This window comes from Mytilus californianus, unplaced genomic scaffold (genome assembly GCF_021869535.1).
Source record: "Mytilus californianus isolate M0D057914Y unplaced genomic scaffold, xbMytCali1.0.p SCAF_22, whole genome shotgun sequence".
In the NCBI taxonomy this organism is placed as follows: domain Eukaryota; kingdom Metazoa; phylum Mollusca; class Bivalvia; order Mytilida; family Mytilidae; genus Mytilus; species Mytilus californianus.
The window spans coordinates 7,188,508-7,214,922 of NW_026262671.1; the positions used below are offsets into that span (position 1 = coordinate 7,188,508).

The 26,415-nt window shown below is 30.9% G+C and overlaps 1 protein-coding gene across 5 annotated transcripts; it reads right to left on the reverse strand.

Moving 5' to 3' along the window:
• LOC127732216 (tumor protein D54-like) lies at positions 1-26,256 on the reverse strand. 5 transcript variants are annotated; one of them, XM_052241307.1, is made up of 8 exons: positions 26,116-26,256; positions 16,403-16,542; positions 15,410-15,558; positions 13,664-13,723; positions 10,979-11,038; positions 7,416-7,517; positions 6,357-6,417; positions 1-3,531 (listed from the first exon to the last, which is right to left on the reverse strand). In XM_052241307.1, exons 1-8 carry the CDS (start codon positions 26,153-26,155, stop codon positions 3,415-3,417), a joined length of 729 nt encoding a protein of 242 aa, XP_052097267.1. In that variant the 5' UTR covers positions 26,156-26,256; the 3' UTR covers positions 1-3,414. The 5 variants fall into 5 exon arrangements, with proteins under 5 accessions (XP_052097267.1, XP_052097263.1, XP_052097265.1 ...); XM_052241303.1 differs by lacking the exon at positions 26,116-26,256 and adding an exon at positions 17,534-18,671; XM_052241305.1 differs by lacking the exons at positions 10,979-11,038; positions 26,116-26,256 and adding an exon at positions 17,534-18,681.
• Between the last annotated feature and the right edge of the window lie 159 nt (positions 26,257-26,415).

The window sequence follows — 26,415 nt, forward strand, 5'->3', positions numbered from 1 at the left end:
TTCAATTTGTGTGTATTGCATTTTATTATCTTGTTCACAAATAAAATGTTTATAACATAATACAATTAATAACAATAACAAGATAAATACATAACAGAAAATTGTCATTCGTAAGAAGGATCACACAAATCTTTAAAATAATCCACTGCACCTCCGAAAATATTTAGCAATCTTTTGAGTAAAAATACCCGTAACTCATTATCATTCAAGTATGATTTGTTAAAAAGATGGGACGATACCTATACAGTTTTGTGAGCCATCCAATTGAAGCAAAAAACAATTTTTTGTTGAAAAGATTGGCAGATGCCTATACAGTTTTTGTTTAGTGAGCCATCCCATTGGTGCAAAGTTTTAATGTTAGAACCAATGGGAGCACAGAACAATTTTTTTGTTGAAAATAATTGGCAGGTACCTTTTTACTTTGTGAGCCATCCCATTGGAGCAAAGTACAATTTAGACATAGATGGTCTTCACTTTGAAGGATAATACATTTCTATTATTATAAATTAAAGGCTAGGAAGAGTCACAAATTTTTCTGGAAAAATTTCATCATAAAACATTGAAAATATAATTGTAGTGATTGTGATAATATTCACTCTGCACCCTCATGTAAAAGAAGTGTGTGTTCCTTCTAATAAATTTACCAATTGTAAAGATTTTCTTTTTCAAAGTCAGGCTCTGATGAAAGGATAGAAGATAGAAGCAAAAATGACATTTCATTAAAGCTTGTGCTACAATAAAAGTTTATACATATATCTAAGACAGTTACTTTTTTTTAATATTTTTTATGGCTTAAATGAAGGAAATTGGGAAATGCTATTAAACATAGAGCATTAATTTTTCAAAATCCCTAACAGTATGAATATTTGAAGCAAATTCAAATGGAAAGTAAAGGTTTAAATTCGGTGTTACATTTGCTGTTTTAATATATATATACTGGTATATAAAAGCAGGGAGCATATGAAACCCAGTACAATACAGCATGCATTTATTGCAAGAGATATATACAGCACTATGAAACAAACAAATCCACCCTCATTCATCAAAATATATAAATACACAACCAAAATATACAAAAAATATGAAAGGTTATAATTATTATGTCTTGTTGGCCAATGTTAAAAGTTTCAAATTTGGGAAACTGTTTATTTTCACACCTAATGAAATGAATTTAAGACTGAAACCATTCTGAAGTAAGATTTGAGTTCCAACTAAATTTATAAAGTCAAACCTTAAAAACAAAGAAAACAAAAATTATAACAGAGGTAACCTTTGAAATGAGGCTCAAAATAGTAGTTTTACTACAATAGTACAAGAGGGTGACCTGACAAGACAGTTTGTGGCTGAAAAGAGGTGACCTTTAGAGCAGGTTTGACTGTACTTTGAAAGAAGTAACCTTTATAGCAGGTTTGACTGTACTTTGAAAGAAGTAACCCTCAGAGCAGGTTTAACTGTACTTTAAAAGAGGTGACCTTTACAGCAGGTTTGACTGTACTTTAAAAGAGGTGACATTTAGAGCAGGTTTAACTGTACTTTAAAGCATTAACTTGGCTTGTTATATACTTATTTCTAAGTTTACATTTTTTTCACTACAAAGAAAACAGCTAACTTAATATTTATAGGAAAAGTATTGGCTATTGTTCATAGTGACAAAAATTATCATATGTATACCAAATAAAAAAAAAATTATGTATATATATTTATACCCAAAACAAGGACTGGAGCCTAAAATAAAAACTAAACCAGACATTACAGACAATGATTTTGCAATTAATTTTATTATATTGCACTACGATTTTGGCTAAAATTGTGTAAATATTTCCTCCATTTTTTCTTGATGAACACATACTTTCATGCTACAAATACACCAAGAATAAGCTTCGTATTATGACAAGCAAGTCAGATTAAGCTTTGAATATCACTATAATTGTGAAATCAGATGTTATTTCTGTATATGTATACAAGTCACTCAAGCACTTACAAAAAGCTTATAATGACAAGACAATCACACTAGATGGTATCAAATCTAACAAATAAATGTACTAATTTAATTAGTGTGCTACTCCATCAATTCAATATTTATATTTTTCTAACATTTAAAGCGGTTTTGTTTGGATAAAATATGCTATTTTCTAAGACAGCATTAAAATAAATTATACTTTGGACTTTAATTTATTGTGTTTCTCAATAGTTTTTTGTTTCTGATGTTCATTTTCATTTACACCGCATTCACTAATGAGACTTTAGTTAAAGATTGGCATTCATTATTTCAAGATTATAATCAGTTGCGGATCTAAGATTTTGAAAAAGGGGGCCCACCAAGGCAACTTTAGGAGGGGGCTTGCAAAAAGTTTATTTGCATCAACCATATATGTAGCTCCATAAGGCCCCACTAATCCTACTGTGATAATCTACTTTCATGGCATTTCTTTTTTTAATTCTTACGCATTATTGTATGGAAAGCGACTCTTAGCACCTGGACAAGAGAGCTACTGAATAAAATATCAATGGCAATTCGTCTTTTCAGCAAATGAACTTTTTGATTTTGTCATCAAGAAAAATCATTTTTACATATAGTTTCATTGAACCATAATAAAATTTAAGTAAAAATGAAATGGATATTAAGTGATACCAATACTGATTCTGAAAACCTAAATTTTTATTCAAGAACTTGCCCAAATTTAACACTATTTCAGAATTTACACTTTTTAAAGATGATGAAACTGGAATGTTTAGGTATATATAAAATTCTGGTACCCTTTCAACTTCAAGTATAAATATAAACCTACCTACAAAACTAGATGTTTTACGTATATTTTTGTTAATTAAATTCACATTAGTAAATGCCCAAACAAAATACTAAAATTATGATCCCAGTTAGAAAAATAACTTTAAAAATATTGACTAGGAAATATGTTATACTAACTTATACAAAATGTCTCACATTTATTTCGAAAATAACAAATTTCCAACCTGTAATTTTATAAAATTTTATTTTCTACCTTTTTTTCTACAGCTGAAATACATTCACAGCATATAGTTGAAACCATAAGGACTTGATTACCAAATGATATCATTGAACAATCGGTTTCCTACTGTGATGTAATAACATAAGCATTGTGACATAGAAAATGTACGGGAAGTTGCATGATATTGAAATTTATCTATATAGTAAACCCTTTTCCTTGTACAAAGTGGGTTTGTTAATTTATTTTCTTAAACTGGGAGTCCACATAATAGTTTCCATATGACTTATAATGAAGGACATAACATATAGCCAAATATACATAATTATTATATTAATAAAAGATAAAATTTACTATATACTAATAATCAATTGACTTTTTCACTTTTACATGATCATATCTCAATCCACATTTGTCATAAATATTATTTTTCACAACTGGTAATAAATTACAATGGAATTTTTTCATCTGGCTTAGATTCTGCAGACTCAGAGTTAGCTCCCTTGGTTTCTTCAATTAATGCATCTTCAAAATTGTTCTCCGATTTGCTACCAGCTACTTTGGCCTGTAAAATAAAATAAATATTTTCTTTTAATCTTAAAATGTTCATGTCAGGGGGACCCTTACTTTTTTTACTCACTCTCCACTAGTACTATGTATGGCTATGAAATTGTGATTAGAATCGATAAAATTCTTTTACAGGTCTTCAGACAAGATAGTCTTATATAGACATGTTTGTCTTCAGATAAAACTGCAGCATATTTTGGATATGAATTAAATGACAAGTATTTTTTAATAAACTTCTTGTAAAGATAAAAGACTACAAGTTCAGAAAATCAAATGATACGAAAAATTTCACAAAATATACATATATGAATAGAAAGAGATGTAGGCTACAGGTCAATTATATATACAATGATAAAAAAAAATATTTAAAAAAAAGGAAAAATCTAACATTCTCGTCAACTACATTAACTCATTACAGAAGAATTTCAATAGATTTACACAAATATATAAATATAAAACAATTTGGTATAAATGTCTATAAATCAAATAAGTGACTACTAATTTAAACTTAATAAAATTACAGACAATATTGATATATTTACATTATGGGTGTACTGAAAAGAAAATATGTAAACTTCTTTTTATCTCAGTCATCCATTGCCAGACAACAACAGTGACAAAAGAGTTTACATTGGAACAAGAATTCTTTTTAGTGTTTATGGACCAAAAAGCCCAATAAAATGTATAAAACTTGCCATACATTTTTTTTAACGCAAAAAGTATCAACTGCTGTATTTATTATTTTTATTCTTTTCTATCCAATGTAAACCCTTGGTTTCCGATCATAGGAGACGCTGTAATCATTAATGAAAATACTTCAGATAAAAATATTTCACTTTTAAAAAAGCTTAGTACTTCAATAAATTTTTTTAAAATCACTTCAAGCCTGAAGTGAAAAAAGCAAAATCTCTGAATAAAAATTGAAAAAGAATAAAATAGCCAAGACAGAAAATTCAAAGTTAGAGGTATAGATTTAAAGGTATAACTTTACCATTTTTTTATCATGAACATGATGAAAAAGCAAATAAATAGATCTAAATACAAAACTTGGCATTACAAATGAACATTAAAGTAGCTCTGCAGTAAATAAACATAAAAGTAGCTCTGAACTAAATGAACATTAATGCAGCCCTGCAGTAAATGTTCATCTTTGCAGTTCTGCAGTAAATGAACATCATTATAGCTCTGCAGTAAATGAACATTAATGCAGCTCTGCAGTAAATGAACATCATTATAGCTCTGCAGTAAATGTCAGAACATTGATGAAGCTTTGCAATCTCCTGTAATCTTAACAATAAAGTGCACACCACTCACCAAACGTCCTCTAAAACTATCTATTGATCGTGATTTCTGAACAAAAATAATTCATCTTTAAAGAGTTTTTTATTGCTTATGCTTGCATGTATAACCTGCTTTGCCATGTATGTGCTGTGCTTAGTTTTATGTGTGCTTTATGAATTTTAAATTTGCTTGCATGATTGTGTTTTTATATGTTTGTAGCTCTAGATTGCTTATAACTATACCAAATTAAAATAAAGGTTACTTCTTGTAAAGTATTACATTGTATTTATATGAGTGCCCGTCTGCCAGATACAGCATTCCTGACCAATCAATACTCCACTGTTTATTGTTTACTATATCAGGTAAGTGTATCAAGTGAAATAAAATTCTGAAATTGTTGCTAAAAAAAGAATGCTTCACTTTAATAGGAACTGGCAAGATCCAAAATTGATGGCGCCTTCCATTTCTATCAGTGCATGGTCCTTATTATATACAAACTTTCAAGAATTTAATATATTTTTACTTAGCAATTTCCAAGTCAGGAAACCTGTAATAAAGTGGTTGTAGTTTGTTGACGATTATCATATGTTTTTCGTCTGTTGTTTTTAACAGTATGTTCTTGTGTTGTGCTGTTGCACTACTGTCTTAGGTTAAGGGGACGGTGGAGCACTTGCTAACATGTTTAACCCAGTCACATTCTGTATGTGCCTGTCCCAAGTCAGGAGCCCTTGATTCAGTAGTTGTCGTTTGTTGTGGTATATCGTATTTGTTGGTTTTTATTCTTCTGTACGTAAATCATGTTGTTCGTTTTCTCATTTGAAATTTTTATACATTTGTCATTTTAAGGCCTTTTATAGCTTGCTATGCTGTATGGGTTTTGCTCTTTGTTAAAGGCTGTGCAGTGACCTATCAATCAGTGCTCTTTGAGTACATGTACAAAATTTGTACTCAAAACACCAAATTCAGTATTTGGATAGGTTGATTTCTGAGTCTTAGTACTCTCAAGACTCAGGAAACACATGCAATTCAAAGTTCAAATTAATATATCTAGTTAAAAGATTTTATTGATTGAAATAAAAAGCGGCCCAGATACTTTTTAAAGGAGTTATCTTCTCATTTTTATGCAAAAGCAACGAAATATTTTTTTTTTTCGATCTCCTGTCTTGTCTGTTGAATTAATTCCCAACTTGTCAAAACTCTGGCGGCTAAGAGCTTTCCACATGGTGGAATTACTTGTCTATCACAGAGACATCTTTTGGAAAACTCGTGTCGTCAGAAGGTTGTCTTGTTTACAATTATCCAATATCTCCTTCAAAGGTGGGTTTACACAGTACGATTTTCCATCCTTTTTCTTATCTATAAATGTTTTGACAAAAATCTCAACGTATGAACACTAAAGTCAGATGTTGTTTAATTGAGTGGAAAATAGTATTCTGAGAACTGAACGTTGTATGATTATGTGGGCTAAATTATCAAATCAGATGGAAAATCGTACTGGTATAAACGCACCTTTAAACACATCTATATGTATATATATCTTACTTTAACATTTGCTACTGCACCTCCTACTTTTTCTTCCATTGACTTAAAAGCTGTGGAATTTCTAAAATTAGAAATATGACAGAATAAGTTTTAAATTTATCTAAATCACCAGCATGTCTTTTTCATATAGATCATGTAGTTCTCTTAATGAAGTGAACTGCTGAAATTCATAATAACATTTTCAGGAATGAAGTTTTTTTTTAATTTCCTAAAAATTTTTGCAAAATAAAAATAGTCCGAGTGCTTTTTTTGAGATACAAGCGTCTGAAAATCTGTTTGGTGGGGAATCCGGTTAAAAACAGTCCTGTCTAATCACCACCTACTAAAGTAATACCTATGTATTTTGATGATGATGATGATGATGATGGATGACTGCTTAACGTCCAGTACCAAATCAATATGCATATTTAGAATGAAAACATGTTATTTTAATGTGAATATTAACCCTGCTTTGTACTAGACCAACACAATGAGCCAGATTTTTAATGTGCTAGTTCACAAGGTAACAGTCCAAAGGTAGACATGTCACCTAACCCAGACACATTATTCTTACTCCAAGCCTACCAGTCTTTGCTCTTACTCCTTAATGCCGCATGCTTAGCGGAGAAGCAGCAAATACTAATTTTAGTCTTTTGTTTAACCTGGCCGGGGTTCAAACCCACGACCTCCCCTACTCGAGGCGAACTTGCTACCACTAGACCACCTAGGAGGCTTATGCATTTTGAAACTCCATTCAAATGTCAACCCTCTTAAAAGGTAACTTTTCTCTTGTCCCAATGGATCTCCTTTATAAACTGTGGAATCATTTATTTTCGTGCGTACCAATTTTTCGTGGATTGAGCAAAAATGGTATTTTTGTTGTTATTTGATTTCGTGGTTTTGCAAACGTTTGTATACAAGCCTATAGACAATTCTTCAGTAAAAAATTAAAATTTGTTGTTTCCCTACTCCCACGAAATCAATGAAAACTGGTACCCCACAAATGATAACGACTCCACAGTACAGGTTTGACTGTATTATCTACACAGATAAGGTTGTACCAAAAGTAGTAACATTTACCTAACATCACTAAGTTTCCTTGATACAGTAGAACCTACAGTTGTGAATGCAGCAGATGTCTTTTCTGATGCTGTTTTAACTGCAGACGATGTCTTTTGGTATCTAAAAAATAAATGATACATTGTAATCTATCATATGCATAGCTTTCCAAATATTCTTATTTATGGGGTATTTTCTCCATGGGAGGTGTTGACCGGACTCTTGACTAAGCCTCCATTATATTTACAAGATACATCGATCAAAACAAGCATTCAAAATTTAAATGACATATAAGCATGTTTACATGAGGGGGATGACGGGAGAGTTCTCGTTTCCCAAATCTAGTTTTTTTGGGAATGTTTTCCCCAACTCCCTCTTTTTTTCCTTCTAATTTCCCAGATCAACTTTTTTTTAACCCCTATATCCCACATGATGATGGGCCACATCCCCAAGTTTTTTACTCCCTATCTCCCATGTCCCCAAGTTTTTTACTCCCTATATCTCATATCCCCAAGTTTTTTACTTCCTATATCCCACATCCCCAAGTTTTTTACTCCCTATATCCCATATCCAAAAAACATGTCATCCCCTCATACATATTCAAAACCATAGCAATATGGCATACTACAATAAAACAAGTGAAATGTATATCAATGCATTAGGTTTAATTATAAGCTTAAACTTTAAATCCCCTATGGAAATTTTGAGAAGTTTGCAGGTATGTATATGTAAGTATAATTTCATTGCTGTATGTAGCACTACTGGTACTTGATACACACTACAGTTTTCCTTCTTCACACTGGAATATTCTATTGGAAATGATACCCTAGGGCAAACAAACTAGGGAATTTTTACACTAGTGTACACTAGAGTACACTGTCAGAAAAGTTCAACTATTACATGTTATGTCGTGTATGATACAAAAGTGCAATGAAATGATACCGATTCACTTCCTAATTCCCCAGTTTCAACTCTTAAGAATTGTGGGTAATTTTATTGTTTGGTACACCAAAATATAAATTAAACATTACATCTTTGGTTGCATTTCCACTTTTGAAATATTACCCAGAATGAATTAAACATAAAAGATTCTTTTAACTATTTCCCCCCCCCCCCCCCCCCAACATTCTTCAAAGGGAGACAATTATTTTCAAACCTTATCTATTTTTAAAGTTTTATAATGATAATGATAAGGAACATCTAAAAATAAAATAAACACAGAAATATGAGGAAATCTGTTTCTAACAAAAGTGCTAGTGTCTGAATCTCAGCTGTTAAAATAACTGAGGCCAGATCAAGCTTCAATAAACAGTCCAGTGAAATTCAACTGCAAAAGCTGGCATGTTTGCAAAAAAAGTGGTTACCACAGAAATATAAGTGAAAGATAAACTGTTATCACAGAGATATGTCTCGCCTTTTTGTAATTTTGATAATGCAAATGTTGAAATTAAAATAGCAATACTTTAACATGTAAGTTATGCAAATATTCAAAATCGACGAACCATGACTGAAGGTACATGGCTAAACAATCTCCATGGAATGAGATGTGCCAATGCTAATACAACTGCATACCAAATACCATAATATTGACTAATTATAAGTCGTTCCCTTTAAACAAACCTAAACACAAACATTAACTTGTAAACTATGTAAAAGTTTCAAAGTCAATGAACCATGATCAGGGGTGGGGCTATATAATCTCCATGGAAACGATACTTGCAAATGCCAATAAATTTGCATACCAAATATCATTGACTTAACATTAGCAGTTCATCTTAAACTGATCTAATCACAAACTAATACATGTAAACTAAGCAAAAGTTTCAAAGTAAATAGACCATGACTGAGGGGGTGATGCCAAATATTCTCCATGGAAATGAGATGTGCTAATGCTTATACAACTGAACACCAATTAACATTGGCATACCACTATTGGTTCCCCTTGAACTGACCTAATCACAAACTAATACATGTTAACTTAGCAAAATTTTCAAAGTCTATAGACCATGACTAAAGGGGCGGAGCCAAATAATCTCCATGGAAATGAGATATGCTAATGCTTATACAACTGCATACCAAGTATCATTGACCTACCACTAGTGGTTCCCCATTAACTAGACCTAATCACAAACTAATACATTGGTGACACTGCCGCCGTCGCCATCACCGCCGCCAACACCAGAAACATCATACCTATGTCTCGCTTTTTGACTCCGTCAAGGCTAGACAAAAATCATTGACTTAACATTAGCAGTTCATCTTAAACTGATCTAATCACAAACTAATACATGTAAACTATGAAAAGTTTCACAGTCAATAGACCTTGACTGAGGGGGCGGGGCCAAATAATCTCCATGGTAATGAGATGTGCCAATGCTAATACAACTGCATACCAAATATCATTGACCTACCATGGCCACTAGTGGTTCCCCATAAATTGACCTAATCACAAACTAATACATGTAAACTATGAAAAGTTTCAAAGTCAATAGACCTTGACTGAGGGGGCGGGGCCAAATAATATCCAAGGAAATGAGATGTGCCAATGCTAATACAACTGCCTACCAAATATCATTGTCCTACCACTAGTGGTTCACCATGAACTAGACCTAATCACAAACTAATACATTGGTGACACTGCCGCCGTCGCCATCGCCGCCGCCAACACCAGAAACATCATACCTATGTCTCGCTTTTTGACTCTGTCAAGGCTAGACAAAAATCAGGGAAAATACACAATACAAATAGAAAATATGAAAACTAAACTTGATTATTTTTAAAAGAACTATCTATGTGTTATGTCCTACTCTCAAATTAGTTCAAAGCATGACCAATATAAAAAAAAAATCAATCCTCACATTGAATTTGAAGGCAGAGATTATTTCTTTCCTGTGAACATTGTAAATTCAGAAACTTTAGCGATGTTTTTATTAAATAAATGTAAAAACAAGAACTTAAGAATCTTGGAAGTAGTTAAAACTCTCATTTCACTATTTAATGTAGCAAATCTTGACATCCAATCTTCACAAAACATTGATTAACTAATCTCAAATTAGTTCTTTGTTCAAAAATAATAATGATAAAAATTAACACAATATTTCTGAATTTACAGTATATTTATAATGTTCTATGAACAACCAATGGATATAACAATAGTTTTTAGAATTACTGAAATACATGTTATACAAATGAATTATAGGAAAAAAAGGAAAGTGTTGGTGCTCAATACTGGTTATATATCATTAAATTATAAACAAACAACATGAACAAAAGTGATTTTTCTTAGGATGATTTTAATGAAAATGATTGAAATTTTAATGCACTAATTTTTAACATTAGTACAAAACTTGCAATTAAAAAACAAAGCAATAAAAATTAAAATTTCGAACGTTGTAAAATAAAAAGATAACATTAAAATCCTCAAGTCCTTTGGGAACATTTCAGCTGCAAAAATCTCAAATAAATAATAAAGCAATAAAAATTCTGATTTCCATAACTGAAAAGAAAATAACCAAAGAAAAATCCTTGTTAAGTTAGTAATAAAGGTTACATGCTATACACACATGCCAACATGTAATACTTACGCTGTGGAATGTGTAATCTTATCATTTATGTCATGAATTTTTTCATTTGTTTTTTGATACCTGAAAGATATAATCAATACTAGAGCCTACTGTGGGGTCATTTATTTTCATGGATTCAGGAAAAAATTGTATTTTTGCGGATATTTATTATAGGTGGTACATAACATTACAGGGAGATAACTCTTTAAAAATCAGCTGAACATTTTAATCATGTTCTATTGTCAAGGAAATATTAAGCTTTCCAATGGTCAAAATTAGTGTTTGTCAAACTGCTATATATCCAATGAAATTTTTCCAACAAAGTGTGGGGTTCAAGTTTTTTGAAATTTTGAAATTTTTGTCAAAGGGTCAAAGCAAATATTTTGTCAAAATTTTATTAAAATTAAACGAGCCAAATTAATTTTAGTCAAGGTGTATGGTACCACCTTAATACTTGGTTTCACAATAGTCTGTTTACCAGAGTACAGAAATTTGTGTTTTGTTGAACTTTTAAATTCGTGGTTTACCTCTACACACAAAATCCATGAAAATTGATATCCAACGAAAATTTTTCTAGCAGTTTTAATTACAGTACAAATAAGGTTGCCTTATGGTACAAACAATATTTAAATTTGTATTTGACTTCTAAAAGACAATATACTGCATAGGAACTACCAATGAGAAATTGATACTATGAAGAATTCACACGAAAAGGCACACAATGCATACAAAGCAGTGTTAAGGGGATAAAAAAACTACAGGAGTCTTATAAATTTTGTTTCTAAATTTCAGTTTTCATTTCAGTAACAGTTGCATAAAAGAGAAACTTTGAAAAAAAATTACTTAAATTAAGGACAGACCTGTCATTTGTCCTAGTTAACTAGCCTAGAATAAAAAAGCTGATCATTCAGGAATTTTAAAGCACTGCCCTCCCATAGCATTGGGGCTTTTGTTGCCTTGATCTGGCAAACAAACTTAATTTGAACATGTTCAATTATGTCCTGAAACATTTTTTGCTAAAATGACAACTATTTGGACAAAGAGGAATTAAATGAATGTACTCTTCTTGGTCATTTTAGGCAAAGGGAATTGAAAAATAACTTAAGAATAATGCAAGATATGTATTAAAATACTGCTTAGGAACAAAACAAAAGAAAAGATTAACCGGAAATTATTTTCTGGATTATTCATTAAAATTTTTTCACAAACTTAATACATTTTTGCCCCAACCCCTGTCATAACCTATCTTTCAGTTTTGTAGCTATTTAATAAAACGTAAGAAAAAACACAGATGTTCAATCAAAAACCATGCCAATAAGAGACAAAGGACACCATGGCTTTCCATGTCCTAATTTCAATTTAAAGAGTTGATGTGCATGCATTTGTATTTTCTTAATGTTGATTTCATGGCAAGTACGCTTTTGTGGAAAAAAAAAAAAAACTAGCGAAAAATAAATCTGATTAGAAACTTAAAGATATTAAACGTAATGCTGAAATTTATATACTTTAAGTGTGATAAGAAATGCATCAAGTCACCTATATGAAAGTCACTACACCACACTGTTAGTATCTACTAAGCAATTTGAACTACCCAGTCTCTTAAAACCAAGATAGAGCACATAAAAGGGAATTCAGTTAAAATCACTCTGTGTATTGATTTTCAGCGAAAAGTGGTGACTGCATAAGCTTCACTCTAAATTATCTCTCTATATATTACTTCAGAAATATGTGAGAGTGTTGTTAATTTACCAGAGTGTTATATATATATATATCATCTGCCATCATTCACCCTGTTTAATGTGTTAACACCACACTAGTAAAAGTGATTTTAACTTTATCCACTTGTAAGTAGTTTATAAAGTGCATTATTCAATATAGAGATATTATGGGCAATCATCATTTAACCTTCATTTTTACGATACAAAGAAAAGAAATTTGAAATTGTGTTTAAATGCTGCATTTAAATATGTATCAATTAAATGCATGATTTTTTGTTTACACGCTATATCTTGTTTTAACAATTAGAAACATAGATATTTTTTGGTTTACCTGTATAAAATTTCATACATGGTTTAAAGAGAAGCTGAGTTGTTAGCATTTCACTGCAAATCAGAGTTCTCCTTTGAATCTTGGTTTCATTAAAATCTGGCTAGACTCATCATTTCAGAACTGGCTAATTCAACAATGCATCCATATTTTATTTCTGGAGCCCAATAATTATCATAATTCAATTAATACAAAAGTTTAAAGTAAAGAAAAAATTGATTTTTTAATCATTTTGTTGTGACATTTGACTTCATTGATGATTTAAAGGATACATAAAATATTTTTTTTCTTTGGACTCACATATAGCCACAAATGATGAGTCCCACTACTACCCAGAAGAGAGTCCTTCATGAAAACCTGCTGATATCTTTGTAACCTGAGACATCACATATTTCACAAAAAAATCTATTTTTAAACTATATCTATTTATTAATCACTATCATGTCTACAATGAAATCATTAAAATTCAAGCATATTCTAAGGTTAAACACTCACAAAAATTATAATAATAGGAGCAAAATAATGATGACATGTTTTCTACGGTTGAAAATTTGTGCGATTATAATTACTGAATGAATAAATTACATGGCCGAAAATTTCATGAAAAATTCAATGTGTCAGACTACAAAGTATGCAAAAACACAAAACAAAGAGACTCACGCTGACGTAGAAGTAATTCTTTCTTTCATGTGAGTTAATCTCTCATTTGTTTTCTGCATCCTAATTACAATATAAAAACAAACATAGCACTGAAGTGCTGTAGGATAGATGGTTTTTTATTACCCAGTACTTGAAAAACACAGCCAAAAGTTTTAAAAACGTAACTTTAATTGAACAATCTAGACCAAAAGGCCTAAAAAACAAATTAAAAATGGCTGCAGTCTGTCTGCACCATTAGCTTCAATGCCCCAGACTAGTAAAACTTTATTCAGACTAGTAAGTATTTGCAAAACTTTGTTTAGACACATAAGAAAATCATCCGAATATTAGTCTTCAGAGTAGTAGTTGCAAAAGATATTTGTACAGACTACTTTGCTTTGAATTTGGTTTTGTCAAATATCTAAAGGGATTTTGTGTCATTAATTAATACACCATATCACTTAATAAACTTTTCCAGTAAATAGAAATATTTTGAAAAGTAAAAGCTGTTTAATACAGCAAATTATTTGTTTATAGAATTTCAACTTTATTAATATATTTCAACATCCGTCATTTTTTGACATGGCTTCTTAACAAATCTGACCAATCAATGACTAGAAAACATGTGACCTCTGACACAACAAATTTCTTTCTTTTAACACTGTTCAACATAAAGAATACATTTCTTTCATACAGAAAGAGTATTTAATATGTGCTGAAAGTTCATATGATAATATGATAATATTTCATCAATAAAATTTTAAAAATAAATAACCCAAGAAAGTTAAAACAATAAAAAAATATGTTGACAAAAATCACAACATCTCTACATTATCATGCACTCAGTTTAAAATTTAACAAAAAAACATAAAACAAGTAATAACAATAAAATAAATTAAATTTTACAAAAATTGTTAAAGCTACTGATTGTAAGCATCAGGACTTTCGGAGAAATTATAAGCAGTAAGCAATTTTGGGGCTTCCCCTCAGGTGGCAAGGTCACATTCAAAAATGCCTCAGGTTACCAGGTGACTTTTTTTAAACAAGTTTTAAGTAAAATCTAAAAAATTGTATAGAATGCAGTTGATTTTAAATGAGACATCAGTTTGTAAGGTAGCCTGCCACCCCACTTATTAATCAAATGCTTTATATTTTTTATCAAGATATTTTTCTGTTGGCTGCCATAAATTCAGACCCAGAACTATCCCAAACTTATTTAAATGTTAAATTCCCAAAGTTTTATAATTTACATGTAGATTTTACACGGGAAGTTAAAATAATCAAGGCAAATAACAACTTCCACAAGGATGTTACAAATGTAACTTCAAAAAAAAAATATAAACATGGTGATAACTTTGCATCTAGCACTAAAAGTGTATCTTGGATAAAATATAAAAGATTTGGATACTAGAAAGAAGAATTTCAGTGTTTTGAAAGAATGCAAAATAAATCTAAATATGCCTGTCTTCACACTTGGCCACAGACCCACTATTCCAGGGTTGTTAAATTTCTTCCTTGCCTGTTTGAATTTCTACTACAGACCAATAGAATCTATACAAAATTTTCCAAAAAATAAGTGTAAGTGGCTGCAAAAGTTTATCATGAAGACAGCATTAGCTACTAATCAATAAAAATTCTTCTTTAAACATAGATGTTTTTTTTACAAAAAGATTGATGCAGAAAATTGAATGTACCCACATAGAATGATTTTATCTATTCAAAGACATGATTGCTGATCTTAGAATTACATTTGTCAATACTACTTACGCATCTGAATCTTGAATAGATTTAAATCCATGTTGGAGATCTTGTTTAAATTCTTGAAATGGCGTTATACCCATTTGTCTTTTAATTTCAGCAGCTCTTCTTACTTTGGCTCCTAAAACTTGTCTTAATGTAACAATTTCTTCTTCGACCTTCAATAAATACATATATTTCTCTCTCTTTCAAATGAATTTTTATAAATATTGTATGTACAAATGAATCTTTTTAAATATCATACTCAGGAACTAAACCACTTGATAAATACCTTGTTTCAATCATAATTAATTTGGTTATTTTTTCTATCATTTAAATTTTAGAAATACTTTTTTAAATATTCAATAATTTCCTTAAAAACAACAATTTATCTAGGATAACAAATGTTTTAAATAAATTCAATAAGAAAATTCATTCAAAAAACAGAATACAACCATATTTCTTACAGTAACCTAAATCATCATTTTTGAAATTATTGAAATTTTAACTTGCAACACTTTTAAAACCCAACATAAAAAAACAAAATTATGTGTCCATAGGACACCTTGCCCTTCTCACACTGACACATTTGCATGTTATAGTGAAATAAAAGAAGAATGTGTCTGAGGACACGATGCCCCCGCTCTAACTTTGAAACAAAAATAGGACGATTGGAAAGAGGGAAAGACGGAAGGGATAACATTTAATGCCCCCGTTGCCTACGGCTGGGGTAAAAAAATTGGGTCAAAATCCTTATCTGGTATATAATTCTAAAAGTTCACATCATAATGAATGTGAATACTAAGTTTTATGTTGATGTGACACAGCTTCATGGTAAACTACCTTATAACCTCAAACTTGAACATGATACTGGACAGATCCACAGACCAGAAAACCTAATGTCCCCTTTTAACACAGGCGGGGCATAAAAAGTAAGATCTTTTTAATTAACAGTAATATGAACATGATGAATGTGTCAGAGAATTTTTCTCCAATTTTCCAATTATAAGCATCCTTTTTTACTTTTTCTAATTCCTCCTGCAAGACTTTCAGTCTCTCTGCCCTTTCTTCTGGAGTTTCTACAATTACTGGTACCGGCTCTGTTCCTGTTTCAACAGTTTCATATGATGGTGAATTCAAACTACTGTCATACAAATGTTCATCTGAAAAGACAACAACAAAGTATAATTTAAATTGAAATGTTTCTCATATACAGATTCTCCTTTTTAAGAAGTGAGAAATACAGTTTCTGTAATTCTTCATGATTTACATTTTCCATAACCAGTTGATATATTTTTTTCTCTAATTCTTCGTCAATTTATCCCTTTCTGCACCCATTGTATAAAAAAAATTTAATCAACGTGTGGTTTGTTTGATCTCAGTTCTTCATTGGTTAAAATCTGTTTATGACGTCGAATTTTTGCTTTTCTCTGTTTTTCCTATTGTGATGGCATGAAAAAAGGCAACCATGCCTGATGACGTCACATAGAAAGAACACATCTTTTTGCAGATCATTCGAAAAGAAGGAATAAATTTGCCTGCGTATTGTTTGAAAATCATTAGGGAAACAGATTCCACCACCAAATCTCGTGTAATACGATATTTATCCACTCTCGACAGTTAAATTTTAAATATTTAAAACGCTCGGCAAGCCTCGCGTTTTAAATTTGAAAATTTAACTGTCTCGAGTGGATAATATCATATCACACTCGATGCAGTGGTAGAATCTATATATATTCAACATGCGATCTTTGATCTCATTTCTTCATATGTCAAAATTTCCTTGATTTCCTCCGGCTCTGAATTTGTTTTTTTAAAAGACGTCACCAAAAAAGGCAACAATACCTGACCATGCTGACCTGTATCAATAATTATTTCTTAAGGATGAATTCTAGTCTCATTTAATTACCACTCCACCTAAGACTACTAGCAGTTACTGACTTTTATTGTTTAGAAACTAAACAAACTGATGAGACACAAGTTTCACAACTAGATTATATTAAACACACTATGAAAATTCTGGAAAGGGAGATAACTCCATTATCTGCAGTGCATCAAAAGGGAAATAGCTCCATAATATGCAGTGCATCAAAAGGGAGATAACTCCATAATCTGCAGTGCAACTTGGATTAATTTCCATTCCAATATCCTTACCTACTTCTGGCAAATCTGAAAATAGAAATTCTCGATCAGATTCTGTTCTTACTATATCTCCAACAATATCGTCCTCATAGTACCCTTCAGAATCGTAATGTCCTTCATCTTCAGAATGGTGACCATCATGGGTCAGTTTCAGAAATTTTAAATAATTTGTAGATTCACTGATTTTTGGTTCGTATTCCAAATCTTCAGGATTTGGATAACTTTCCATAATAATGTTTCACTACTGTCGAAAGATCAGGATTTAATCTATCATGAGTTACAGTTCAATTTGTATATATATATATTTCTTGAATGTATATTAATGTATTTCCAATTATCATCCACTTCATAACACACTTCAACAGTATATTTTCCTTTTTCTTTTCCACCTCTAATAATTTATATTTTTCACATCCTTACAAATGATAAAATCTTATTTATTATTTTCCTTTTCATCTACATCCCAACTTTTTCGTCAAACTTATTTATTGTCAAATATTGTCAAACTGATGTTGACGTGGACTTTCCTAAATAAATCTTCCTAATTAATCAATTCATAAATAGAAAGTAAACACAATGTTATCAACAAAGGATCATACAGTGACAAATCATTATCCCTTATCAGCTAATCAGTGCAATAGATTATATAATATATTTCGTCAACTGTATTTTTCAACCTGGTCAGTAAGATGGAGTTAACATACACTCCCAAATGTTCATTTTCCAACTGTCATATATATCATAAAGTTCAATTAAGTTGTCTTAGAAAAGCTGTCACATGTAGCTGACTGGACATTTATTTGATTTATAGTCTGTCGAAATATTCAGTAGCCAGCATTTATGTTATTTTAACTGAATTGTCTGATAAGAACATGCATTTTTTTTTAATCTGCACTACAAATTATAATTATGACTCCCCAGACTTTATTTATAAATGTTCTATTATGTATAGATGTAGTCAAACGTGTGAACTTGTCACCTTAAGGTCAATCATAACACCTAATGACCAATGCTTTATCTAGTTAAATAATTCTACCTGTAACATGTATGTAAACATAAGTAATATTTCAATCATATAATGATCATGATTGTCACATGAGAGATTAGATTAAATCCAAAAAGTTTGCAAAGTGATACTTCTCATAATAAATGTACGATAGATATAGATCTATCTGTCATCCAAATTTACAATAACTATAATTTTCTATCCTTGTCGTTCATCTCTTCCTTCCTGTTGATTGATTTTCATACAATTTATAGTTATCATAAAAAAAATTGTCACTAAGGAATAAAAAATATTGCAGATTTGTGCCACACTCTTAAAATCCTATCCACTTGAAATCAATATGAATAAATCCAATCAACGGAACAAAAATCACAATTAACACAGTTAATAATTTCAAACTCCTCTGACATGAAAAAAACATTCTACACATATTCTATCTCACAGTTTCCCACATGAATTTCCAATCATAACAATTTCAATAAAATTTCCATATGATGAAAATCTATAAAATCATATCACAGACAGCGACAGGTAGAATTTCATTCATCAACGTGGACTGTCAGACAAAATCAATGACGTCATGAATTTGTCATCTTCCTTAGGATCTTGTTATATCATTACATGTTCTATTCGTCAATCAAATTTACAGGTAAAAGTAGACAAATACGAAATCAAATGCCATATCAATTAATTAAAGGTATGATACAATAATTTCTTTAGTTCTCATTGCAACCCAACTCTGCAGTGACATTTGCATTAAATGTTTTCCCACAAGACCTTTATTTCAATTTTTGCATATTTATTCATGAAACTCTATTTTTATCAATCATATATATGTTTATGTGTTCACTCCAGGTAAGAAATTAAACTTGAAAAGTGAATATACATGATATATTTCCAATCTATTTTTAGAAAATTTAGAAAAATTGTTTCTACAGATTAAATTTAAATGAACAGTTAATAGAAGCCCATTCACCATTTCTATAATTAAAGGTACAGTAATTCTAAATTTATTATTTTTACATAAATGTGTGATACTGTTTAGACATTAACCATTCACTTTTTGTAGGGGGCATGATTTCTTTTTAAACATATTTCAAACATATTGTTGATTCTAAATTTCTTGATTAAAAAAAAACAAAGAGAAGTACAAATAATACTTTGATTCCCACTGAAAACATAAAGAGGGAGCAAAAATGAAGCATTAAAAAATTGTTTTAAAAGAAAAGCTCTTGTTTCTGTATTTTATTGAAAAAAAAAATAGTTTGCTTTTTATTATTAGAGTCCAACCAAGAAAAAAACCTAGATGCCCCCACAATAATGACAATAGATAACAGTGTTTCCAGTAGCACTGGAATTAAGCATGATGACTATAAAACCTGCCGATCTTCATGAGGGTCTGGATGGCGATGTTGCTTCATTTCTATGTTCTTAATTTCTCTAGGTAATTTTTCTCTATACTTTTTATTTTTTCCCATTATTCTCTTAGACTCTATTCTTTATATTTGAGCTCCCTATTATTCTCTATTCTTTATTTTTTTTTCTAGTATGATATATTTTTTGGTCCTTTTTTCAGTAGATTTTGCCCATTATTCTCCATCCTGTAAATCCCATCCAGACCCTCATACATGATATAAAAGCTATTAAACCAGAGCTTACTGCAGGGGCAAAGACTCAAGAAAAGGTTCAAATATTTAAGTCAATATGAAGATCATTAATTTCTGTCACATTGCTTGGCATGCTGGGTTCAGGAAAACTTTTTTTATCATGATATAATACTGTACGATCAGAAATTATTGCTTACATAAATTTATTATTGGGATTTCGACATGACAGACCAAAATGTGAGAATAATTATTGCTATTACAAGAAAAACTGCATACACATATATGTGTCAGATTTCGGAATGTGAGTTCTTATGGTTGTGATACTCACCCAGTCAGATTACATACAGTACGCTATATAATAAAAACCTTGCAATAATTTCTGAATTTACAGTAGATAATATTGCACAACTGTCAGACTAATTGCCAGCATAAAGAATTATCTCCCTTTCATAGAAATCTAAATATCTAATACCGCAGATGTTGGGGTATAACATCAAATGCACAGCAAACAAACAACAAAAGAACCCAAAAGACATCAAGATGTTTATTTCTGTTTCCAAAAACTCTTATAGTAAAATTAAGGTCAGCCATAAAAGCTGCTGACCTGCAGGTTTCTAGGAGGATCTGTAAATTGGTTTCATGATAGTGCATTCCTAAACACAAACACAATAAACACAATGTTTTCCAAAATTTTGTGATTTTGTCAGAACTTACTGATAACTGTCATGACTGTGAAATTCCAGTATAAAATTAGTGGAAACAATATTAAAATGATGATGGTGACAAATAAAATACATGATTTTGGCAGTAAATTAAATATTTGGTCAAATCTTTTGTTTACTGGACACTTAAACCAGGTGAATGACCAATATTTGTCTGATCTACAGTATAAACTTTGGACAAGTCACTATTCTATAAATAACATTCTAATATGAATTGAGATTTACAAAATGATTCATACTGTCATAGTGTGTCTCACAAACTCAAGGCATTCTAAAAAGATCTGTTTAATTACTTTCAGTTTCCTGAATCATTTTGTAAATCTCAATTCATATTAGAATGTTGTTTATAGAATAGTGACTTAAGTTTGTGATTTCCTTATAAAAATAAGGAGATGCAGTATGATTGCCAATGAGACAACTATCCACCAAAGTTCAAATTAAATGAAGTGGATGTACGCAATTATCATAAGCAATTATTGTACATATATTATAACGAACATGTCAAATCTAAAATACAAAATTCCCCCATACTTTTCCAATCCAAAATAAACTTTATAGCTGACTATGCAGTATGGGTTTTACTTATTGTTGAAGGCCGTACGGTGACCTATAGTTGTTAATTTTTATGTCATAAATTTGGTCTCTTGTGGAGATTTGTCTCATTGGCAATCATATCACATCTTCTTATTTTTATATCAAAAGTAATGCAAGTAAGAAAAATCAAGAAATTTTACAACAAATAAAAATGTCATGGTTGGTTGCCATGAAAACTGGTTTAATGTGAAATTATTTTTTATTTTCTTACCACTTTATATTAGTACAGTTTGGACAAATGTAAGAACTTAGAACATGTATGGTAGCTTTTTGAATTGGGCAAAATGAAGGCCTTATTGCCATGATTGCCCTTCTCCTTTGTCATTAATAAAAATAAATTTTCAAGCCAATATTCAATAAACAGCTGCGCCATGAGCGCATGATACACCCGTCGCTTTTTCAAAGAATTAAGTTAAATAACTTCTCAATGTCATATCAGAAATTTAAAAAAAACTAAGGGAGCTTATCTTAATAGATATAAACCAGTCACCAAAGTTTCACGAAAACTGCTCAAAGCACTTTAAAGATATTGTCTGAAAACTGGAAAATCACCCCTTTTTATGAATAAAATCCCATTACTCTGAAAAGTAAAATCTAAAATTTATAAAAATCAAAAGGTAGCCTGTTGTCAATAGATAAAAACAATTCACCAAAGTTTCATGAAAACTGCTGAAAGCATTTTTGAGTTATTGTCTGAAAACTGGAAAATCCCCCTTTTTTAAATGAATAAAACCCCATAACTCGGAAACGTAACATCAAAAATTTATAAAAATCGAAAGGGAGCTCATGTCAATAGATATAAACAATTCATCAAAGTTTATTGCAATTTGGTGAAATTGTTTTTGGGTTATTGTCCGAAAAATGGAAAATCCCCCTTTTTTTAATGAATAAAACCCCATAACTCGGATACGTAAAATCTGAAATTTATAAAAATCGAAAGGAAGCTCATGTCAATAGTTATAAACAATTCATCAAAGTTTCTTGCAAATTGGTGAAAGTGTTTTTGAGTTATTGTCCGAAAACTGGAAAATCCCCCTTTTTTAATCAATAAAACCCCCATACCTTGAAAATGTAAAATCTAAAATTTATAAAAAACGAAAGGGAGCTCACGTCAATAAATACAAACAATTCACCAAAGTTTCATGCAAATTGATTTAAGTGTTTTAGAGTTATTGTCTGACATGTGGACTACGGACGGACGGACAATGGTAAACCATAATTATATGTCCCGTAAGCAGGCGTATAAAAAGATATACTGACATTCATGAACTGAATTGACTGAATGTTGACATTTAAATAAACAATATCTATCTTGATATTACTGTAAGAAATCTATTTCTCAAGATAAGAATATGCAAGATATTCATTATTCATCGCCACTAAATTCTTTTTTGGTGGAAAATTACAAACAACATTAAATTCTATTGACAAATTGAATTTTTCTTCATTGTAAGATATGAGGCGGAATAATAAACCCTCTAATGTAGAGAAGCAAATACTGGGCTACACCTGATCCTTATTCCAATCTGTATCATATTTGTTTACATACTTAATTGAAAGAGAAAGTTTTTTTCTCTATGATTCTATTGGCCTGTAGAAGGTTTCTTTTCCCAATCTTGCATTTCAAGGATATTAATGATGTTCAAATTAGCTATACATGCTTTATGAGCAACTTTGGAAATAAAATCACAAAAATTTGCTGCATAGGCAAGTTTTATTAGTTAAAAACAGGCAAGCATATCTGTTATCGAGCACTGACCAGAAAAAAAAAAAGTATTACAAAAACATCAAACTCCAAGGTAAATTCAAAAAGGGGGAAGTCCATAATAGTGTAGTTTTGTTGCCAGCTTTCCTCCCACGGCCTTAGAGCTTATTGGTAAATTGATTAAATGTGATTCTATAGCTATCTGATACATAACATGCATGTACCTCATAAATTCTCAAAAAAATTTTACAATATGATGGTGGATCTTTTCAGATTTTCATTCCTTTTTTATGTATGTACGTTCAAGACAGTAAACATGATAAATAAGAATGACATTTCCCTTACATTTGTATCTGAGGAGCATATGATTTCAAATAAATTTAAATATTTGATTACCGAAAAGAATTAAGTAAAACACAAATGCACAAATAAACTTTAGGAGCTCATCACCTGCCTCATATAAATTAAGATACATTGTATTGATGACAGCAGAAAAAGGTTCCAATTCAAATCGTTGAGGTGTGCCACCCTTTGCCTGCTCCTTTGATATTTAGAATAGTATTTAATCTACAGCTTTTTTAATTTTCGGTTTTCGTTCGATGTCAGAAATATGAAAATAAACTTTAATGCAAATTTTATGCATTTCATGGGTCTTAATATACATGTAATAGGAATATGTTCTTGCTGATAAATTATCTTAAACCCAAAAATGGCAGTGAAAAATACGGCATGGTATGTTATTATGTAGGGTCTTGTTGAACCTAACAATGTAAATGACACACAGGGTATAAGTGTGGGAGCAGATAAGTACCCCTTGAAAACATTGTGAACCGATGCAAGCAGCGGTTGATTATTGTTTTTTTCTTGGGGTATTACTCTGCCCTTGCACCCTCTTTATTTAATATACAGATGTGTTTTGATTTTAGACAGAATGTGATCTTGAAGAGTGGGTGGTTCTGGTAATATTAAAAGGTTTTGAGAAGAGTGAGAATGTGAAATCTTTGTCTTAATCTACTGCCTACTGGTCTAATTAATTGCAGATATAAACACATTTTTTTTTCTTGTAAAAATTGTTATGGGACGCCTGACATTATATATATATATACAAATATTAAAAAAAATCTTGTCTTGTACCTTAGCAAAGAAGTTGAGGAAAACGCTTCAACTTCATATTTTTTTCGTCAATAGGTCAATCATGATGTTCCTCAAAATGGTTTATCATATCATAATTATCCAGAATTGATGTCATTACATTTTGCATCCATGTGATCACATTTCGCATATTTGACAGCTAATACGCTACACAGGTGCAGAAAAGCCATGCTTGTTTGTAATTTTGGTTCTTGATACGCTTTACTTTAATATGTGTATTGATCTTTATTATCAAACGTTTTGAAGATCAATAGTATTCTAAACAAATCATCGGATATGGCCAGACCGAATAATCCGGATTTTTTTATATTTTTTTTATTTCGTCAATACATCGGAAACGGAGGAAGGGTCCGTAAACCAGAATAAACTGCTTCGCTGAGCGCAGCTAGATACACCCGCAGAGGTCCAACCCTGAACGTTGGGGCAAAAATGGACACAATATTCAATTTCAAGCTTGATTCAGGTCTTACTTTGGATTGTAATTAAATATTTGACATATTATAGGTTTCTGAATAAATGTAGTCAAAGAACTTGTAATTGGTTACATGAATTGAATTTATATCATATTAAAGATTTCTTGCTGTTGTACAATACTTAGTAAATCTGTTGTCAGACTATAAACAAATAAAGTTCAATTAATTCCCAATGTCATATTAGAAATTTATGAAAATAAAAAGGGAGCTTACATCAATAGATATAAACCAAAGTTTCATGAGAATTGGTGACCGCATTTTTGAGTTATTGTCCGAAAACTGGAAAATCACCGCTTTTTTTAATGAATAAAACCCCATAACTCGGAAATGTAAAATCTAAAATTTATAAAAATCGAAAGGGAGCTCATGTCAATAGATATAAACAATTCACCACAATTTCTTGCAAGTTGGTGAAAGCATTCTTGACTTATTGTCCAAAAACTGGAAAATCCCCCTTTTTTTTAATGAATAAAACCCCATAACTCGGAAACGTCAAATCTAAATTTTATAAAAAAACGAAAGGGAGCTCACGTCAATAGATATAAACAATTCACCAAAGTTTTATGCAAATTGGTTTAAGCATTTTTTAATTCATGTCCGACATGTTGATGACAGACAGACAGACGGAAATGGTATACCATAATACGTCCCGTAAACGGACGTATAAAAACACAATTTATCTATTTTGGCCTAGGTGTACAGAATGGTGCTGTAGTTATAAAATGCGCAAGTTCAAGGTGAGTAATTTGGTAAATAATTTAGAGAAGAAACAATATAATAGGGCTTAAATCAGAAAATTGCTTCAGACTCAAAAAAGGTAATCCCTTAATTTTAACTGATTCAAAAAGGCTGATATCATGGATATGTCTTCTATTCAATTCTTACTTGCTTCAGGCATACAGAATGGTGCTGTAGGCGTAAAAGGTGCCAGTTCGAGGTGAGGTAGTTGGCAAAAATTTTCCCCAATAGGCTTAATAGGACTTGATAAGGGATTCTGAGGCGGCCAAATCTGAAAATCGCTCAGGACTCAGAATCCCAAAAGGGATTATCAAAATGGGATTACCTCATATTTATTGTACTCTTTTACATGTTTTGCAAGCCCTTTTCAATGTTGCCCTTCAGTCTATAGTTAGATCCTGAGTGCATCTATGTCAATAATGAGCACGGATATTATATATGCACATTTATATGACTTTTGTACACGTTGAAAGCTTTTTGCGTGTTGTTTATATTTTTGGTAAGACTGGGCAGTTTTTCTTTGTTTTTGGCATGTAGCTCAACATTACGAACATAATTTGGGTATATACTGTTGAAAGACTGTGAATTAAAGCCTACCAGCTGATTTGTCTGGGGTGTCACTGGTTGGAGTTGACATTTTCAGTCAGTTTTTCTTTCCTACACCTGAGTGTGATTCACTGTGTTGCCGGAAGTTGCTAAATTGTCATTACGGGTGACGTCACATCGACGAATACTCTCCTGACTAAAATTTAAAAAGAAAAATCCAAGATAATTGTATATGAATATGATGCATATCATGAATTTTCATCTCGATTTAATTATTATATCTTAAAAGTTAAATTTCAAACTTATCTTTCATTCATGTTCCTAAGCTAGTTCAAAGGCTAATTCATAGCG